The 22,463-nt window shown below is 37.2% G+C and overlaps 1 protein-coding gene across 1 annotated transcript in view; it reads right to left on the bottom strand.

Moving 5' to 3' along the window:
* Positions 1-1,178: 1,178 nt before the first annotated feature.
* The window catches only part of ANO3 (anoctamin 3), a 105,141-nt gene continuing 83,856 nt past the window's right edge, over positions 1,179-22,463 (bottom strand). Inside the window, exons 19-28 of the mRNA XM_014953785.1 lie at positions 21,243-21,279; positions 19,155-19,266; positions 17,849-17,906; positions 16,736-16,833; positions 14,745-14,890; positions 14,504-14,656; positions 13,298-13,445; positions 9,543-9,623; positions 8,575-8,680; positions 1,179-7,813 (exon numbers count right to left, since the gene is read on the bottom strand). Of these exons, the coding sequence (XP_014809271.1) occupies positions 7,631-7,813; positions 8,575-8,680; positions 9,543-9,623; positions 13,298-13,445; positions 14,504-14,656; positions 14,745-14,890; positions 16,736-16,833; positions 17,849-17,906; positions 19,155-19,266; positions 21,243-21,279 (1,122 nt within the window). The 3' untranslated portion in view covers positions 1,179-7,630. The remainder of the gene's footprint in view (positions 7,814-8,574; positions 8,681-9,542; positions 9,624-13,297; positions 13,446-14,503; positions 14,657-14,744; positions 14,891-16,735; positions 16,834-17,848; positions 17,907-19,154; positions 19,267-21,242; positions 21,280-22,463) is intronic.

Below are 22,463 nucleotides of genomic sequence, written 5' to 3' on the forward strand. Positions count from 1 at the left end.
TACCCGATATAGATACCAAGGCAGAGATGGAAACTTGGTAAATAATACTGTTGTATCATTTATAGCTCAGGGCTACACACGTTTTTGCTCTAGCTTTTATTAAGAGAGCCTAACTATCACGCTTCAAGACGTAAAATAATTGTGGAGTGAAAGTGGTTCAAAACACCAATGTGAAGCTACATAGTTAGATGGTGGATGAAAGAAATCTCTCTACTGGTAGCTGAAGGATATCTGATTCAGAGACACCTAACTGTGAAAAAGCCAAGTCTGCTCTGAATATTTTTTGAGACGCTTACTCATTGCAGTATCGTTACGCTCTGCATGCTGGAAGAAGCATAGGTTCCATCTTTCAGTATTTTTTCACAAGTTTAGCAGCACATTTACACTGGATTCACTACAGGCTTAGGATCTTTTCAAGGACATTGCCACAAAAGAGAATCTTAATTTGTCCATACAGTGCCAAAAAAAGTGAGTTAGGTTGACTAGAATTGTGTTCTCTCAAAATGCCTTTGAAGAAATATCCTGAAGAATTCAACTTCATATTTCTGAACTGGTTTTATTTCAACTAAAGCTGCTTATCAGGCCCAAGGGTTTTCTGTATTTGTAAAGGAGCCAGGCATTTCACAGAGTTTTATTAAGTCCAACACGTGGACTTATGTATGATGGCTAAAATCATTAACCAGTAGTTCATTATTCAGTCTTCTACAAAGATTTAAGGGTGTGGCCTAGCAAAACTGTAACTCAGAAAAAATTACCATTCTGATTCAATATTCAGGTCAGTGTCGTTAACAGTTATCTTCTTATCTTCTCTTTTCATTTACATCCTGAACCATTGATCCTTCCAGAGAAGAGCCAGCCTGTGCACTTGAATTGAAAAAATGAGATTAAGAAACCAGGAATATGTAAACTCTAAAACAAGATCTTAAGTTTAAGAAATTGTTACTAACTAGTGAAAGCAGTAGACCATAAATGTTAAAAAATTTGAAAAGTGAGTCTATATGTGCCTTGAGACCACAGTAAGCAAGTATTTAATTGTTAAAAGTTAAACAAGTGTCTGAGCCGAGTTTAACACCTAAATGATTTCCTATGGTTTGAAGGCACATTGGGACTCACTTCTCTATCGTATGATTTTTTTTTAATTGACTTTGAATACGAGGAACAATGAAGCTCCAAGGCTCTTTCAAAGATATCCAAGTTTATTATTGAAAAAATGCAATATTCAAATGTGTATGATACAGTAAGTAGTTGCATTTGTACATGTAAACCTTGATAAAGTAAACAGCATCTCAAAGACAAATTTATGCCAAAAGTGTCTTACAAGAGTTAATCAGATCAACAACTTTTTCCTCAGTGAATTTTTTTAGTTCTGGGGTACACATCAGATTGTAAAAGTAATCTTAAAACACAGAAGAAATCTAAAGCTGACAGGTCAGAGAAACTTCTAGCTTATAGTGCATAAAAGTCAATTTCTCTGAAACGCTCTGTGGTACTGTAATCTATATTTTAAATATTACTTACAAAGTGTGGATTTATGAATAGAAAAAATAGTTGAAATTTTATTCTCATTCCTTACTTAGAAACCAAGTTGTATTTAAATATTACATAAACTTCAAATATATACACATTTTAAGAAATCTCTTACGATCATGATATTGCAAGTTAGCCAGGACTATCAGATAAAAAATGACTGAACTACGTTACTCAGTTAGATTTTACATGACATTATTTCAAAGAACTGAAATTTCAGTGGTACTACTCTAGGTAAAAATTAGAGCCAACAGTTTGGAAGATTTTTCAATACAAAACTCTGAGTCATCTAAATAGAACACAAAATAAAACTGTGATCTGAATTTCTTTTCGTTATTAACAGAAAAATCGTCGTGTTCTGAGTGTTTAGAATTTCATTAGCTTTAGACTCCATTGGGTTTAATCCTTATTACTCACCCAGCAGCATCCTAATAACTAACTCATGGTAATAAGAATGCAAACTACAGAGAAGATATAACGTTATAGAGGTTATGGCAAAACGTCAGAACGAGCCAACAGAACTAACACAAGGTAATTTCCAGTGTAGTGAGGAGGGAACAAACCATTAACATTTCAAGACTAAATCCCAGTCCTGGATTTCGAAAGTCCCTGGATAACATGGAATATGGAAGTGACGTCTCTACATTTCCTTGTTGTGCCATTAGAACTTTGTGCTGTTGTGGGAACATTGTGCTATCACGACTATGCCAAAATCACGCCAATACAAATTTCTGGTAAACGTGGTTGCAATGGCAATATAAAAAAAAAAAAAAAAACAAATCCAATAGTCAATATACATCTGTTATATAAGTTTTAAAATGCTAGGATTGTGTAGGGTATTTAGGACACCTGTGTGGGTGTAAGGAGGGACATAAGGAGTGCAAAACATAATGATTGTGAAGTGGCTGAAGGGGGCAGATCCAGAAATGAGTGGCCTAATGGCACATATAGATGCACCCCGTGCTTCCTCGCACTGCTCTGTCCAATGCAAACCAACTCGTAAAAAGCACCAGAAAACCCAGTATCTGTGCACTTTCTGCTTTGGCTTCTCACACTTAGGGACATCCAAAAAGAGTCTGCAAAAAAATCTGCAGTTACAGAATTGCCCTAGAAATTCGACCATCAGCAAGAAGGCATTGTTTAATAAAACACTGAGGATAAGTAAAGAATGAACCAGAGGAGAAAAGGAAAAGGATCAGGAGGGCTGTCACCATGCTCCAGCTTCAACCCCTTGTTTTGCAGAACCTCTCAGGATTCTGGAGCAAAACTCACTGTAGTGAAGAGGAGCCCTTTACTTCCTCTGCTCATCCCCTACCTCAAAAAGCTGCCATGGTGTTTTTTACCCCAGTAGAACATGGGCTTTGCGAGCTAGAGGTTGAGTATGAAAAGACTCAGGGGTCTTTTAAACCTGCTAAATTTTCCACCACAGGAATTTAGTCAACTAAACACTTTCAGAAAGTGTTCTGCACATATTTTAGTCAGACAAAGTATGTATTGGAACTAACAAAATAACAAGTCTGTCTAAATGTGGAATTCTGTTTGGATTCTAGTCTCAACCTTAACACCAAATAAACATTATTATGAAAGGCTGGCTGTATATTTCTACCTTTACCCTCAAATAAGTAACATAAGTAGTTTATGAGGATTACAAAAGTAATCCTCATCGCTTCTAGAAGTGCTACTGCACTGTAAGTGATTGCTGATACCACTATTGTTCTCTGTCCCTTTTCTCCTATGTAGCACTTAATAGAAAATGTGATTGATTGATTTCCCATTAACTTCACTGCCTTCATATCTAGCTGTTTGTATAAAATGAGTTTCATTGATATGGTGACTGCACAGTGTCAGTCTAGTTTAATAATAATAATAATTCTAGTTTATAATACTTCCAATAAAAATTTGTGTCACTTGTAAGTTAACCATGTGCGAAGTGCTCCTTTTCATTTTATGGACGTGGATCATTTTCAGTTAATTCCAAGTGATACGACACTTCTAAATATGTATATATTAATTTGCCCCTGAACAAACTGTGACATAATGCAAAAGATGAGTAAGTCCCATGATGCCACGTAGGACTCTGCAGGCAGTGCCACTGGATCCCATGGCTCCAGAAATTCTCTCCTGTTTGGAGTCTGCAGTGAAAGAAGGTTGCAGCAAGGAAACTGCAGATGTGCACTACTTACATCAGACCAATCATCTGAATGGCACATTAAGAGTAAAATATCACCAAAGTTCTTGTGTTTCCCTATACTAACACTCACCCTAAACCTGTGATTCCCAAGATATTTTTCCTTCTGCACAACCTTTTATGAAGGAAACCTCAGGAGATTTATGAATTTATGCATTAAGGGATGTACCTATTGACCTGTTTTGACTAGGTCCTCCAGACATTTTTCTTTTGAGCTTTCCACATGACACAACTGAGCCTAACTGATCCTCAGAACTAAATTTAAGACAAGCTGCTGTTGGAAAAGGGCATAGCAACAGTTGCTGTGTGTGTTGTTGTAATGAAGATATGTACTTTCAAAGAAACAACTAAGTGGTAAAAAAACCACTTATCGTCCATCATCACTATGGAAATTTTAGCCTTGTCACCAGCAATATTAACTTTCAACATTCATCTAAATTTTCTCTATAAATCATTTAGTAAAAGGGGTAGGAAAGAAAAATAAAAAAACCCCCATCACGTGGTTTGCCTTGTTTGCAAATATTAGTACTCTTATCAGGATGCTTAATTACTGTACTGTGTTTCTGGTAAGGAAACTAAATTACAGAAATCTCCAGTGCTCAACCTTCAGGAAACCTTGTTGGCACTCGACTGAGAATTCTGAAGTCTTAAGGCATCCCTCTCTATGGAGACAGACGCTGAGCTCTAAGAAGGAACTTCTCATTACAATGGCTAATGAAGCAGAACTCTTTTTTTTCCTTTTTTAGTCACCAGAATTCAGATCTTACACATTAGGCACAAATTTAGAATAAGAGCTCATAAGAAATGAGATGGGTATAATGTACGTGGACTTTTTGCTGTTTCTGAAATGGAAATTTCTTCTGTCTGGATCAAGACACGAAATTTGGTTAGGAATAATTAAGACATTTTGGACTAATCCTTTGTATTTACAAATATCTAGTTGCTCATGCAAGTCTCTCTAAGGGCGCATGCATAGAGCAAAGTTGTCATAGATTAGATCTGCAACGATCTAAAGCATTTTTGCACAAATTGAAGTCCTAAAGCTTTGTCAGATTTCACAAATGCAGCTTGCATGCACAGTCTATTCATACTGGTCATTTGTTTGGAAAGACAATATTTAGAATATGAAAAGATCATTCACCATTCATAAAATACATTGTTCCTGAGGACAGTGTGTGCCTTATACTTTAGTAAAATAACGTGCAGTCAATGCAAAGAGCATACTAAACAAAGTCTAGCAAAAAGTTTTCTCAGCTTAAGCAAATGGCTAGATAGTGGCCAAACCTTTAGACATTGTTCATGTCCTCCAAAAATGAAGGAACACACACAGTGTTTCTCCAAAACTTGTGCTTTTCCAGTGTGTAAAATGCACAATGTCAGACCTACATACTTGCCTTTGATATACTTCTATACACCAGTGTTGAAAATCATTAATAATATATATATATTTAAATCTTAAATACAAAAAGGTTTTCTTTCCTACGTGTTTTTAAAGTCCAATTGGAATTTGCCCAAGTATGTATTGACACGTGTTAATATCCACAGCAGAAATAGGAAAGTATAAAATAATCAATCAATATTTCTGATTTTTGCCTAATTTTATCCTGTATCTTTACACCTTGGGCCAGCCAAGGCATTTTGTTTTTAAAGAAAACATTAAAATGAGAGCTCACCTGTGACCTTCTGAAGAACTGAATACTATTGCTATGAGGCACAGAAACAGAAGCTGTGAGACACTGTTAATGCTGTCAAAAAGAACTTGATAATCCACAGAATGAAAGAGAGAGGCAGTAAATTAAATCAAATGGTGTGATTCTATAAGCACTGAGGAGAATGCATTAATTATTTCTGATAAAGACTCCTGAGGGCCTTAACGCACAACCCAGAATATGAAGGAACAAAACTGCCTTTCTAAAATATAGGAAGCTGATTTCCACCAGCCCTTTATCACAGAACTAAAGGGTAATATATCTGATTAGACCATACCTTCCAATTTCTTTCCTCCTTTGTGCAATGCTGCAGATACTCCTATAGTTGCCTTGTCTGGTCACAGAGAGCTGGAATTAACCAAGAAATCTTATGAACATGGGGAAAGGACTAAAGAACCTAAGGTCTGATGCTAGGCCCTCTGGATACAACAGATCTCACCTGTCCCCTTTGATGGGCTCTTGACTCTTAAAATTAACTTTATGTGGCATGATAAATTAAAACAATTGTGCTAATATATGCAAATGAATACTGGAATCAAACTTTTTGGTTCAATAGGGTGTTGTAAGAAGTAAAAAATCAGGTCTTTTCAGGTCTGTCAGCAGTGATTTTGCTGCAGCTTTATCCCTAAAAATAATGTTAAAATTCGCAGCCTTTAGAGTTACTGTGCTTTGTTGACTCTTTGTTTTTAACATTTTTATCATCCAATATAGAGAAGCATTATTTAAAATTGTAGAAGAGAAACAGAATGACTGTACCTGTTTCTCCACTCCCTTCTCTGCAAATGAACCCTGCACACTTGTTTTAATTGTTTAAGTGCTTATCTTCTCCCAGATTATGAAATGTTAGTAATAGACAATTTCATCACCAAAATGTGACTATATCCATAAGCAACACTGCTGTATGCACATAAAACCTGAAATTTGATCCTTTACATGAACATCTACCTTTCATAGTGATTTTATCCAAAAAGCCCTCCCCCCCCAACTGTAAGAAGGCATACAAATAATAATAAAAAAATCTAAAAGTAACCACTGTGTGTGCATTTATATACAACCTGTATACATATCTGCCTGTATCTAACTCTCATGCTTTGACTTATTTAGGCCAATAAAAGAAGTGCACATTACTGGAACATTTACTATTACAATAAGAAGAGCATCGTTATAAAGTGCTCTGCTTCTCCTTCCCTGAACAAGCAAGTCACAATGTTATACTGTATGTCTGATATATATCTGCATAAGCTTGCATACTATAAAGAGTTAATTGTATATTCAGGACAAAGTCATTTGCGCTGTATGAGAATATTTCAAGTTAGCATTCTGTGAAGTCATGGAATCATTACCCAGACAGGTCAAAGGGAACAGTAACACGGTTAGACACCTGCATGCTACATTGGAGCATGAAAATGACAGAGCTTTCATCCTGGAAGCGTGTGGAGGTGGCCTTTCTGCACACAAAAGTGGAGCGACAGCTCAACAGCCATGTCATTTTCAAATATAGCTGCAATGCGGGCAATGCGATGCATTCTCTTAGTGCTGCTGTTTTCTCTTTGAATTTAGAATTTTTGGTTTTCAACTGGAAGGATAAATTAATGACACTGATGTGCAAATCTTAAACTGCATAGTATATATTAAGCAGCCATAGACCCCTTTTTTAGGGCAGGACCACATCCACAATCTCAACAAGAGACTAGGACAAACCTGACAAAACAGTAAGCCTGAAAGATCATTTCTATCAAATTATGGCCACAAAGGCAACAATTGCTCTTTTCTTCAGAGGCATTACAGATGGAGCCGAGCAATTAGAAGCTGTAGAAGTAGTGGATATCACGTAAGTTGGTTTTAGTCATGCCCTTACTGTATAAGTTCACAGGTAATTTTTTATTTTTGTTATGCTGTTAGCATTTTCATGAACAGCGTGAAAATTCATTGCCTTTTTTAAAACCAGAGTGTCCAAATTTTTAATCTGCCTGCACATTCCTGAGTGCAAATTCTTCTTGGTGCTCGCCACAGACCAGTTACAGGTAAGGCTCTTCATTTTCTTCATCGGAAGCATCAATTTTCCAGTTCCCACCGAAGTCTGCAACTGTATGGCCCAGCAAGAACATATATACACCACAAATCTTGCATACTGATGCCAGACTTTGACTTCATTTTGTAACTGCACTCTTCAATTCCCAGTGTTTTTGTTGCAGCATGGTAATGACTAAGGCCATTCGTGGTGATACTGTTTCCCGTTCTTTTTCCTTTCTCTCTGCAAATGCTCCAGTTCAGCCTCATACATCATTTCCTGCACTAAGTATTTCTCTCTCCTCATTCTGTCACACAAGTCTTTGGGCATGTCTGGAATCAGGTAGGCAATGAAAGACTTTATCCCGAAAACAAGGTGCTGAAAAGAAGAACAAAAATAATTGCTTCAAAGATGCATAAATATTCATTTCTAGGGCCTAAAATTCTGTGGCAAAACTGGAACTAAGATTCAATTCATGACTGAAAAGCAACTCCTTTGTTTTTTTAATACACACACACACGGGAGTAAATGAGTGATCTACCAGAACTGTGAAAACACTAAAGTGTTCTGAAAAGTAAAACTAAGGGTATAGTTACTGACCTAAACGAAGATGTGACTGCAGGATATGCTAGTATGAATAACAACAGAAAACACTACCAACAAGCAGTCTTTGCTAAGAGCTTGTAATAGAAGTAAGTAACCAGGTTCCTGGACAGTATGTAATACGTTCCTCAAGACAGTACACACATTGCTACTTTTATATGAGGCCACAATCACGCGTCATTTTCCTGACACACTTTTTAACTTGTAATAACTGTGCTCAATGTACACACAAGTTGCATTTCTTCTTTTTCAATAAAATATGAAAGATTTGGTTGGGAATCACCATGATTTATTAGACAACTATTACAGAAATATGATTTTGGAGGGACTTTAAAGTCTGTGCATGCTCTGCCAATTCAGTTTGAAGTGGCAGATTGACAATAGTTTTGGGGGTGGTGATTATTTTTTTTTCCTCTCTCGACTGTAATGAACAAGCAGTTGATGACACTGACAATTATTTATGAGACTACTATAAGAAAAAAAATCAACTCGGACTTTAAAGAGTTAGAAAGGAATTGCTCCTTTTCATGACTAACCTCAAATACTATGATGAAGGCCAGCCGCGCTGCCAAGACATGCCAGAACTGCAAAGTGAATTCATACGGAGTTGAACTCCATGGTGGGGCTCTGTAATCTCTGTATCTGTAAAGTAAAGAAAAAACTTTAAAGTGCGGCTGTGCTTAAAAACCTGAACATGGTGAAGAGGTTTTCAGCGTATCCCAGATCTGGCCAGAAGGAGAGAAACTGAAGTAAAAGCATGCTTCAAGGGGAATTAAACAGAAAAGGAGAAGAATAGTCCACAATACAGGCTACTAAATAGGGCTGCTTATAATATGGCACTTTTTGCTTTCAAAAATTCAGAGCAAACAATTTCTTTTGTTGTTACAAAGCTGACACCTTGGAGTGTTAAGTGTGTTGACTCTAAATTGGTTCTTTGCTTATAAGCCTTTGAGAATCTCCAGATAAAGTTTGCATAAATGTAACATGATTCTGTAACTTCTTAGTCAATTCAAGCTAACTCTCACTGTAAAACTAAATCTGAAACCAGAAGGAGTTTACTCATGCAATGTGATATTTAATTTTTATGCTGAATTTCCTGTATTCATCTTGCATAACTGCTTGGGATCTTGACTTGGGTTAGAACCAAAACAAAGATTTCATTAATAGACCTCAGAATGCTTAACCAAACTGAAATGAAAATTTTTACTCTTCTTAGCAGCTGGGGAAAGTTAAAAATAAAATAATTCATAGAGGTGCGAATGATACGGCTTATAAGTGTCTGGAAAAACTCAGAACACACGTTTCCAGCGTGTTAGGATTGCATCCTACCACACAGTGTTTGCACCTGAGACTTCCATGTTGAACAAACTTGAACTCCAATGCTTTTACAGGCAAAGAAGAAACTATTCTGCCAGTAATTCTGTCAGTAAGCACTGATTTTCAATTAAATGCCTGTATTAATGTCTATGCCTGTATTACAAGAAAGGAGAGCGTTGAAACATACCGGCAGTATCCTGAGTATCCCATCCCAAGTTCACTCAAATCAAATACTGATAAACTGCTGTTGACGTATCCTTTTAAGCATCTGAAAGGAAAAGACACAGAGTCAGGACTTTCTCATAAAGTGGTTACATAGCATATATCCTGTATGTAAACATATTCTGCTATCATGTAGTGTGAGCATACTATTTTATTTGCTTATGAGGGCAACAGCAACTCTAAAATTTTAAGGCAGAGAAGCAAAGTTTTACTGGAAAGAAATAATATCTGTTTCAGGGATAATACTGTTTAAAAATCTATTTTCAGTACTTTTCACATTTTTGCTTCTCATCTGCCAGCAGATATAAACCAAAAAATGTTGCTATAGTGCTCTTCACTGTCTCCTAAAATTACTGGACTTAGAAAAATGGCTGCAGAAGCAGAGCGGAGACTAACTTAACATCCTTGCAGAGTCTGCCACCAATCATGCAGCATATATCAAAAAATGGCAGGTTTTATGAGTTGAATCAAAGAATTTTCACCAACCGTAAAACGAACACTGCATAAATACTAAACAGCCATCTTAAAAGCAACAATTTATTAGTATTAAAGACAGAAATCCTCTAAATACATTGAATTATGATGGCAGGAGTGAAATTTTTGTCTGTTCCTGGAAGATCAAGGACATATAAGACATCCCATCTTCTTGGAAATCTATCCTGCAATTTAACAAAGAGCCTTCTGAAAAGCAAAGAGCATTTAAAGAGAGATGCATCAGGAATTCTTTTATACCTACTGAATCTTCCAGTTTGCTGTGTCACCACAAATCACTACTGGCAAAGAAGCAGAATTACACAGTCCTCAATTAAATGGGTAGTGCACATTAAGCACTAACATTTTTCTGCTACTGTCACTTTTCATCCTATCTTGCCTGTCTTTTTGCCCTTAAATTCTCTCTGTGATACCACAGAAAGAGTGTATCTCTATTTTTCACAGAATCACAGAGTATCTCAAGTTGGAAGGGACCCATAAGGATCATCGAGTCCAACTCCCTGCTCCTCGCAGGACTATCTAAAACTGCCTAAGGACTACCTAAAACTTCTTGGGAGGGAACTACTCTAGTTCCTTGTCATTGGGGGAGAATTGTGTGATTTGAGCTTCCTCTGTCCATTGAATGGAGAAAACAGCTAAACAGGTAAACAATGTATGCCATCCAGTTCATAAACAGGTAAACAATATATGCCATCCAGTTCAGAAAAGTTTGATATAAACAAGCAAGCCCAAGACTTAAAACAAACAAAAGTGCTTTTGACAGAAGGTGTTATTAAATTATAAAATGCCTGGTCACAGGATATTGTTATGGAAGCATAGGTGGCTATTTTCGCATCCATGAAAAGCCATCAGGGGCTAATATAAACAAACATGAAGACATGAAATTCTGCCTCAGAAAGTCTCTAAACCACAGCTTTCTGGAACGAGAGAAAGCATCATGAAACACTGCTTCAGATTTGCTTGGCTTCTGTATTAGACACTTTAGACAGGCTGCTGACAGACTGAATCATTAGAGATGGAGCAATGAGAGAAGGAAGGACAAATGTCTGTGGTTTGGGCAGAGGCACAGTCTGCGAATGCAGTGGCACTGGCTTGTTGGACAAGCCTTGATGCTTTCACTCTTATCCTTCCTCCTGTGCAATAAAGAAGGTAAGCTGTGCTTGTGAGATGTGCTATAGTATTAGTGAAGTGATGCTTCCTTTTCTGGAGGTAACCCTGATTCACATATTAAAAAAAACACCTCCAAAACCACACCCCAAAACCATGTGGAGGGCACTGGTCTCCAAATGAAAGAGTGTGCCCATGAATACTGTGATCTGTTTACATCATGTGAAACACCATGACAGTGGGAAAAGCAGACAGAGCACGGTGGACTCACAGTTCAGAGGGACGGGTAAGTGTCTGCAGAGAAGTGCAGGAAACTGGCCTGGTGGTAAGAAGAGGCAGGGTACCTTGCTTGAAGCTAAGAGACACTATATACGGAGTCGGGCTAAATAGTGTCAAGGTCAATCTTGCTAGAGCTTGGCTGCAAGCTCTGGAGCCCCCAGCATACGAAGGACATGGGCCTGTTGAACCAAGTCCAGAGAAGGGCCACGAAGATGATCAGAGGGCTGGAGAACCTCTCCTATGAAGACAGGCTGAGAAAGTTGGCATTGTTCAGCCTGGAGAAGAGAAGGCTCTGGCACTGGAACAGGTTGCCTGGAGAAGTTGTGGATGCCCCACCCATGAAGGTGTTCAAGGCCAGGCTGGATGGGGCTTTGAGCAACCTGGTCTAGTGGGAGGTGTCCCTGCCCACGGCAGGGGAATGGAACTCGATGATCTTTAAGGTCCCTGCCAACTCTAACCATTCTGTGATTCTGAGGAGAAACAGGTGTAGGGATTGAGGGTGAACAAGGCTTAAGATAAAAAAAGCCTTGGATAAAAAAATAAGGCTGCAAGCTCGGGAGTCCCCAGCATACGAAGGACATGGGCCTGTTGAACCAAGTCCAGAGAAGGGCCACGAAGATGATCAGAGGGCTGGAGAACCTCTCCTTTGAAGACAGGCTGAGAAAGTTGGGGCTGTTCAGCCTGGAGAAGAGAAGGCTCTGGCACTGGAACAGGTTGCCTGGAGAAGCTGAGGATGCCCCATCCCTGGAGGTGTTCAAGGCCAGGCTGGATGGGGCTTTGAGCAACCTGCTCTAGTGGGAGGTGTCCCTGCCCAGGGCAGGGGAATGGAACTCGATGATCTTTAATGTCCCTGCCAACTCTAACCATTCTGTGATTCTGAGGAGAAACAGGTGTAGGGATTGAGGGTGAACAAGGCTTAAGATAAAAAAAGCCTTGGATAAAAAAATAAAAAGGATTCAGGAACACATATCTTTGTGTGGGAGCATGGTGGGAGAAGACAGTCCAGAACTATTGCAGAAAAGAAGAAAAGCTTATCAAGAGAATGCCTGAAAACTGCTACGGTGCACACTGAACTTAATTGTTTACATTCAGAAAGGAATACGTGATTTTCCACTTCTGTAACTGTGCAAACTCTCTGGAATGGCTGAGTTACTTGCACTTAACGTCTGCGAAGGTTTGCACTGATGCAAAAGGTAAAATGTTACTGATGTATACTAAGTTTGTTAACACAGAAAGACAGTACCAAAATATAATATACTTTTATATATATATAACTGTGTCCAGTTCTGGGCTCCCCAGTTCAAGAGGGACAGGGAACTACTAGAAAGAGTCCAGCGAAGGGCAACAAAGATGATTCAAGGATTGGAGCATCTCCCTTATGAGGAGAGACTGAGAGAGCTGGGACTCTTTAGTCTGGAGAAGAGAAGGCTGAGGGGAGACCTTATCAACGCCTACAAGTATCTCAAGGGAGGGTTGAAGGAGGAGGGAGCCAGACTCTTTTCAGTGGTTCCCACTGAGAGGACGAGGGGCAACGGGCACAAGTTGGAACATAAGAGGTTCCACTCAAATATGAGGAGAAACTTCTTCATGGTGAGGGTGGCAGAGCCCTGGAACAGGCTGCCCAGGGAGGTTGTGGAGTCCCCTTCCTTGGAGATTTTCAAGACCCGCCTGGATGCCGTCCTGAGTAACATGCTCTAGCTCTAGGCAATCCTGCTTCAGCAGGGGAGTTGGACTAGATGATCTCTATGGTCCCTTCAAACTCTAAAAAATTCAGTGAAATTCAGTGAAAAGTGTGCTTCTACTGAAATATATACATGCACATATAAAGAATATCTTAATTACTTTTCTTGTCTGTATCCTTGATCTGTACAGGGACCGTATTTGTATGCATAGACAAAACGTGGAATGTAATCAGAAGTAATGGCAATAACAAAGGCATTGGTGATGACAGCCAGAACACCAATTCCTTCCAGAATCCCATACCAGATACCTAGAAACAAGGGAAATAACAACAAATTAGGTTTTAACAGTCATATTAAGTCATATAAAATCATACTAGTGATACTAAAGTCATTATTAGTCATACAGTTTTCCTTTCTTACTGAGAAAGAATTATTCAGTCAGAAAAGCTAGTCAAGATTAAGCCATGATCCCACATTCCTGCCACCACTTGCTCCACCTGAATGAAGTCTTACAGAAGGGCACACCCCGTTGAGAAGAAATAGCTAAGCAACAAAGGTATAACCATAATCTTTGGTTATAAAGAACAAATACAAGATTTCGCAAAGAGATTTCTTATTTTTAGTTAATTCAGTTTTAAACCAAAAGTTAATTTATTCCTTATATTTAAGTTTTAAATTCAACTAATTGTGGACAGCATTGTAGACCTAGAGTTCCGCAAATCAGAACCCTAAAGTACTATTTAGCCTGTTTTCGAAATTCCAACCATTATAATCCTTAATTGGCAATGGAAAGCAAGTTTTTGAAGTCCTCTTAGTTACGCAACTGACTATGCTTTTGTTGTTTAACAGAGATTAAACAACACTGAGATCTGTAGATTATGCTATCAATTTCACTCTTGATGCATAAAATATTTCAAGGGTTAAGCTACATTAAGGAAGGAAAGACAAAGAGGTGGTGCCTGACTGTGACAGTCATTAGGTTCTCTCACCTATATCTGTTGCTCTTGCAGGCATAGGTCTTCGCCACTGTGTGACAAACTTGTAGGCATCTAACCGTATTTCTATGATATTGTTAAGCAACGCCAGGAGAGGTGCCAGTGGGAAGGCAGCAACGAGTACTATTTAGCCTGTTTTCGAAATTCCAACCATTATAATCCTTAATTGGCAATGGAAAGCAAGTTTTTGAAGTCCTCTTAGTTACGCAACTGACTATGCTTTTGTTGTTTAACAGGAGAGTTGTCATTGAGATCTGTAGATTACACTATCAATTTCACTCTTGATGCATAAAGTATTTCAAGGGTTAAAGCTACATTAAGGAAAGACAAAGAGGTGGTCCCTGACAGTGACAGTCATTAGGTTCTCTCACCTATATCTGTTGCTCTTGCAGGCATAGGTCTTCGCCACTGTGTGACAAACTTGTAGGCATCTAACCGTATTTCTATGATATTGTTAAGCAGCGCCAGGAGAGGTGCCAGTGGGAAGGCAGCAACGAAGATGGTGGTGAAGCCAAACTGTAAAACTAGACAGACATTTCGATGGTTAGAAACTGGAAATGCAACAAAGTTCCAGTTTCTTAAGAAAACTGCCATCTCCCTAACTTTGCTCACCCATCTCTAAGTATTCGTCCATTAAACCATGGAGATTCATAGGCTGCAGATTCCAATCTTTTTCCCACTGAGGCAGAGAAATTTTTTGCTCCATTAATTGCCCTCCTCTCTTCATTTTTCGTCGTGACCACCAATTCTGTAATAAACTTTATTAGAGAAACAGAGCATTATTGACTGTAATTGCTCGGTGATTTACAATACTTGCTGGTATTGTTTTAAAGTAAGTGGGCCTGTTTTGAATAGCATGTGAATGTTTACTTAGGTATTTTTTGGAAATATTCACAATATCATGTAAGATACAATTCAAAGAACATCCAAAACTTCTCAATTCTGCATTATGATTTTAATTATGTCTTTAACGTATGTTAACATGTTAGGCATTGTACACATTAGCTTTTCAGAATATGGAATTTGCTTGCATAGACTTTTTTTTGACAGGATCTACCTGCATGCCTAAACAAAAAAGAGAAGAGAAAAAAAATCATGCATAGTGAGAGTAATGATTTATAAATAATGTAAACAGTAAATAATAGTAAATAATGCTTAATTTTTAATCCTGTAAAAGACAGATCAAATAAGTAGAGCTCAGTAAGAACTCTATGATACTAGAATAAATCGAACAGTAGAATATGTCTATTATTTTTTGAATAAACCTAAAGATCTAGATCCTCTACAGAATACTTTTTTCTTGAAGCAGGAAAAAGCGTTTAAAGAGGTGCTGCTGAAGCTGCAAATATTTAAGACTGATTTTATAAAAGGTGTGCAGAGGTCCTTTCACAAAGTAGTTACAAATATTAAGTGGGTAATAGTATCACAAATTAAAGTGTTATACAAACGAAAAATATTATCCAGTACTGACACAGGGGGCAATTAAAGACTATTATTTGTTTCTAGATATGACTGAAAAGAGACTGAAGATGGAAAATAATTTTCTTATAAATATTTTTATTAACAGGCTGCTATTTTTTCCTCAAGCTAATTTAGTGTTCAGCTCTTGTTACTGAAAGGCCTTAGTGGCAAACATTGGCTTTGTCAAAACAAAACATTGCTTTTCATAAAGGACTATGAACATGTTCCAAAATAAGTTCTAGACAGAGTGAAGGTGGTGCTGGGCTAAGATGACAGGAAGCCTGATACTTCAAGTGGGTTTCTTCTTTTCAGAAATTCCTGTCTGGCAGCAATACAGTGCACTGCCTCTCATTCACACAATGATTGCACATTGTGAGCGTAACTCTTTCTGACATATTTTCAAGGTTGAGACTTTTATTAAATTAATGTTTGATGAGCAACCTTTTGCTTTTACCAAAAACATATTCTTCCAGTTTCAAGAAAGCTGTTAAGACTCTTAGTCTATTACCCTCTTCAGCAGCTGAACAGCTCTGTTTGTATTATGGAAAATGAAATCACAATAAACAATTTAGATGGTTAACATACCCTGAGAATCTTTATCTTAGAGCAGCAGTTAATGCTTCCCTTGGGAATAAATTTACAGTATAAGAGATGCAAAAAGTGGAAACACTCTGCAAACATGTGTTGTACTTAAAATAGTTATTTTGGCAAAGGTGGACTATTTATACTCTATGCTTCTTACAGCACGTAGGGGAAGAATGTAGACCCAGTTATGTGTTTAACAACTGTATTTTTAGTCCTCAGAGCTAGAACTGAACACAAGCCTTGTGTAAGCACTAGTAGCACGTCCTCCTCACCTGATAGGGAAGGCTGAAAATCAACATTGATGATTAGGTTTTGAGTGATAAAATGAAATACGTAAACTTGACCCAGCTGAAGGATCCCATTTTATGTGCTCGTGAACATACACTTCCAGAGATCAGTATTTCAGCTGTTCATTGTTTTCATCAATTAATGATGATAATGAACTTCAATTAAAGCTGAAATTTTGCCCTCCACTCAAATGAAGAATTATTTTTCCCTATGACTGATTCACACTAATATGTAATCACTGTGAAACAAATTTTAACATCTGAACTTACGGATAGCCTAGCTCCATGAAGTTGTTCCACATTTGTTTCAAAACCATAATAACTCCCATTTGCAAACACAGATCTATCAAGCAGCCACTAGGATGACACTGAAATTAAATGGAAAATTATCAGTAGCTAAAATAACAGAATTTTTAATTTATTATTTATTTTATTATTCCTTTATTTTTTTATTTGTCCACAGGGCAAATGGAAAATACTCAAATATGTTTGGTGAAAAACACTAACCTCCAGAAATATTAAAAGAAGTATTAATTTAATAACAGAAATATTAATACAGATTTTGGTTGAACAACCTTTACACATATTATTTCTTGGAGAACTGAATTGTATTTTTTTGATCATGGAATACAAAGTTATTCTATTTTACTTTGTGGCTACCAAGGTTCAACAGAAGAAACCTGCTTTTCAGAGATACGAGAGAACTTCAGCATGCTAGTGATATCAAGGGAGGCGCAATTCTAACAGTATTTTCAAAATTTAGCTTGAAAGTGTATTTATCTTCTTTTAAATTAGTATTTTTACACTGGCAGAAACTTAAGAAGCTGATAAAAAAGCTGATGGCATTATACTTATGTCCTCCACCCCAAAATAATCCACATACCCAGGAGATTCCAATCATGTAGGACTCAGTAGTGCCTGTGAGGTAAGGGACTATCACTGTTTGCTCCTCCCCAGGAGAGAGGCAGAAAGAACTGCATGTCTCATGCAGAGTCACTCAGCACAGTGGAGAATGAAAGCTGATAAAAAAGCTGATGGCATTATACTTATGTCCTCCACCCCAAAATAATCCACATACCCAGGAGATTCCAATCATGTAGGACTCGGTAGTGCCTGTGAGGTAAGGGACTATCCCTGTTTGCTCTTCCCCAAGAGAGAGGCAGAAAGAACTGCATGTCTCATGCAGAGTCACTCAGCACAGTGGAGAATGAAAAAGGAAAAAGGCATCTCCTATTTCCTATCCTTTGCTATAAATAAGAGTTTATTCTTCACAGCACTTAGATGGAATGATAAATCTTTCAGACTGGACGTAATTCATGCCCTTCAGCCATTTCCTTTTGACTTAACAAAAATTTCACAAGAGCACAAAATAGGATTGCTTACCTCTTCCAGTCTCCATCTGTTAAAAAGCTTGTTGTACTTTCCTGGGCGGCCTGCAAATCTGGAAAATAAGATTTCTGTTTCTCAATGGACATTCCAAGAACACCCTGTATCCCTAGTTGTTTTACAACATCCACTGAGCAAAGTCATGACATATAAACACTTTAAATCACACAGGCTTAAAGCTGATGTCTGTAGGATATGGTAGTTTCAGAATGCAAACAAGGACCATCATTTTGCAAGCAATCTTAAGCTTTTATTATGTCCAGAACAAAAATCCTAGCTTCAGAGGTTTTAGATGTTAGATATTCAGACTCTCTAATCTACTTCTAAGAAGATAAGCCATTGCAATACACAGGAATTTACTGCAGAACAGAGATTCTGCTTGCCCACATGAAGTGTGCACTGGATTGCACTCTCAGACATACAAGCACAAAATTGCTTCCAAACCCACCATAACTAAATGCTTTTTACAGATCTAACAGATTCTTGTGTAATGAACTGAATCACAATTCTTAATGACCTCAGTGATAAGTTATTTTTGAGAGAGAAAAGTCCCCATGCCTGGTCCTACGAGACACAGAAAACAGCAAGACACAAAGAAGTTTAGAAACTGTATGGTAAATGCATCACTGGATGTGACAAGCAGGTATTACCAACAGTTTTTAATAGAGGGCTTTTTCTTTCAAACAATCTCAAATGGCAATGATATCATAAGATTTATAGAAGGTGCTCTGAAATACTCCGTGGGTTCTGCCGGAAAGATAAGTCTGATCATAATGAAACTGAAGATGAAGCGAGGTTAGACTTGTCCAGTATCTTATGCTCTGAGCTAAAGATACACATAGAAACTGAGGCCAGAATTTCTTCCTCCTCTTCTATAAGACCTACCAGACACTATTTACTATTTATAGGAATGGATCCTGGGAAATGTAACTAAAGGGGAATAAACAAGAAACAAAATGAATAAAGCCTAATAGCACAGGGCTAAATGCAGACCCACATTGAGGAAGTGGCTGTATTTTCAAAGCTGCTGTATTTTCATTTAGTAGGAAAGTCAAGTACATAGACCCACTTAAAAGAACAGATGTTTTACTGTCTTAGTCTCATGACTAAAGATTTCAAGGGTCCAACACCCACATATAGTTAAAAACATTAATTTTGTGTTATTGATTATCCTCGGAAACTGACTTGATCTAAATCTTGCAGTTAGAACTGTCATGGTATTTTCTTCAAACCTATAAAATTAGCAAAGAATACCAGTTCTGTGCAAGTTTTCCTTTAAGAGCAGTTAGCAACGATAACTTACCTGCCCAGAAAAAAGGCAATGTAAAAGATGGAGCTGTTCAAGTTGACAAACTGGAAGAGAAACATTTTCAAGGCAAAGCTGTTTTCCCATTCAGACTCAGTTCTAGGGTGCTCTGCGGAAAGATACAACATATATTATATAAACAAAACCGAAATTGAGTTATGCCTAATGTTGCTCATGCATCAATCAACACTAACAAGACACGTGATGGTTTCAAGTCATGGTGCCCCATCAAGTTGTAACTAATTTTTTTTTTCTCAAAGAGTGCAGCCTGCAAGTCACAAAGCATTATCCCAGCTCAGACTATGGTTGGTTCTATGTGGAAACAGGAGATATAAGCCTCTTGGTACAGAATAGGACAAAACTCTCTGGGAAGACACCTGTTCCATTTCCATGAAAAGGTTCTGAAATCAGTCAGAGTCTTTAATTTTAAGGTTACATATATCTTGATTTAAAAAAAGTATTTAATACACAATAAAAAAAATGCAAACAACAAGAAAAGCACTTGGCATCAGCAGAGCAATAGACAGGGGCTGCCAAGGAAAGCAGAGGGAAAAGAGACAACCAACAGCCAGTTGGTTTCCCACCCAAGCATCTTGCCTTCTAAATACTTCTCTAAGACCCCAACTTCACCCTCAATGCCCTATCATAATGCTTGTGAAGCGTTAGAATCAAACAATTCAACAAGGAAAGGATGGAGATTCTTATTTTGGTTTGTTTTTGGTTTTTTTTTTGAGAAAGAAATGTAGAAATGTGTAGTAGGGCTACAAGTATTGTTTCTGGGTCTGCACTACCTTGGATGTTCTTCCTTATGGTTTGTAGAACATTATTTATGTCTGAATTAGAACTTGGTTATTTAAATTTAATTGGGTTTTGGTAAAAATTTCAAATTTCTTTGATGGATGTATCAGACTTGGAATACAGTACATTCATAAAAGTTTAAAGCACTTTTATGAGTTGGAAGTCTACAGTTCCTGGATTTTTCAGTTATAATTTGTACTACATTATTACTTTGGTCTAATGCTGACTAAATCAGGATACAAATATACAGGACAGTAGCTTTACATATGGACACTGGTTCCTCAGAAGTTAGGATGCTCTCCATATCCCTGATGTAAAAGAAAGTGGAGTGAGCTACCTAGCTCAAACACCTGATGCTCTCATAATGCCTAATTCAATAAGTCTTTTTTTTTATTTTTTTTTTAAATTCTTTTATATATTTTGGGGAAAATCACCGTGTATACTTAAATGAAATCATTATTTTCTTTTCCATACCCTGGTCTGTAACGATATGGTTATAAATCAATGGGATCTGAAAAAATATATTAATAATTTGAGTAAGTTGACTATACATTCTGAATCTTTCTAACTTGTTCAATTGCCTGTTATCTGAAACATGAAGTTTTGAGCATCTTGTTTAATGCCTGCTCTTCAATACTTTAACCAGAAGAGGGAGCTGTTGAATTTAAGCAGCGAGCTGGCTTTTAAACGATAACGAGATCAACGGCATATTTTGATACGGGCTAAAAGAGAGTATGTAAGAAGAAACACTAAAAGGCAACATATTCACATGGTAGGAGATCTCAAATGCTGTCTTTGCTTTCGTGTTTTCTATAAGCTAGAGAGCTTTACCTCTGTGACTGAATCACAACTAGAGGCTTCAGTATAAATTTTTATTGTGACAGAATTAGATAAATTTCAAATTTATTACTTCATTTTATCTTAACCCATTTTTTTTATATGAATGTTCAAATTAAAAAATTACAATAAAAATACGAAAGGATTTGGGAAAAACTGAAAAAATGTTTTAGCATTCTAAGAAAGAATGTTTTTACTTTTGTTTCACATGACTTTTTTTTTCAATTTATACTACAAACCATAAAAAAGTAGAAGTATAAGAATAAATCCCTTTCTTTTCTATTATTTCCTTAGTGAAATAATAATAGCATTTCTTTCTCTGGTATTTCTCACTTGCTTAGGAAAATGCCAGAATTGTACTACACGTAGTTTTCAAAACCCTATTTTATGGAAATATAAAGGTATATGCCAAACTAGCAAGAACCATACAACTAGCAAAGACCCACATACCCAAGTCTGTCAGGAGATAGGCAACCTTTTCATATACCTAAAACAGAAATAAGAGATGGTGTAAGTATAGTACATGCTGCCTGTTGTGATGTCAAATCCAGAATAAAAACAAGCATCAAATGCATGGGTGTTCTGTAGCCCTACAGCATCATGGTATGGACAGAGAAAGGAGGGTCATATCCTAGCCAAGTGTGGATGTATAGTTTCCTATAAAGACTTCATTGAGCTTCTATTATCCTGTTGTCTTTATCCATGTAAATGTATGAATGGATGTATATACATTAAATATAAAGATAAATCTAGAGCCAATAAATCAAGAGAAATGCACAGATATCAACAGTTAGATGCTTATTCCCTAACTTCAGGAACAAACCTTGCTGAACTACGAGTAGGGAAAAGCCTTTACACAATACAGTTTTCCTTTGCATCAACGTGCATACTGGTAGGGATATCAGCCTCCAAATGAAAGCTTCCTTATCTGTCTATATATTGATTATCATAAAGGACACAGCCCAAAGTAGCTACCAACTCTGAAAAAGATTTCCTTCATATTTACTATTAATAGCAAGTTATTTTCAATAGCTTTTGTGTGGTTGTTCACTTGAATCTACTTTTTATGACTTAGAATTATTATATATAATAACAGAAATAATGACAGCCTGTTTTGAAGAATGCTTTCTTGTTGCAATGAATGCACAATGTCTTTAACAGAATTAAAAACCGTTGTTTGCTGTGCTGCTGTTTCTTTTTACCTGCTTGTACCCACACGGGAATAGAAAAATTATAAATTTTATTGCAGTGGAAGGAATAAAGTTTATATCAACATACATTGTGCTACCACAGCAAATGATTAAACCCGTGCTTACATGACAGGAAAAGCTTAAACCAAAATTATGTATCACAGTGGTTCCAGGACTATGCAACACTGGTATCACAACTGCTTTTTAAATAAGAAGGGAAGAATTCAAAGTTATCAATTGAAAAACCAGAAAATTCTCAGCCAAGAAAATAACGTAGTTCCATTGAGATGAGAGATGTATTGTAAAAGGTATGTAAAAAAACCACCACAAATGTTGAAAGCAGTAGTCTGTACCACTGTGACTTGGTGACATAAGCAAAGATGTGTAGTGACAAATTAAGTAGGCAGTACAGAAAAACCTAGCATTAGAAGAGGAAACGCCCCTGAAATACTAGCTTCAGGCACTGCTATATGAATAACCA

Source organism: Calidris pugnax, unplaced genomic scaffold, assembly GCF_001431845.1.
Source record: "Calidris pugnax isolate Ruff unplaced genomic scaffold, ASM143184v1 scaffold268, whole genome shotgun sequence".
NCBI classification, from domain to species: Eukaryota; Metazoa; Chordata; class Aves; order Charadriiformes; family Scolopacidae; genus Calidris; species Calidris pugnax.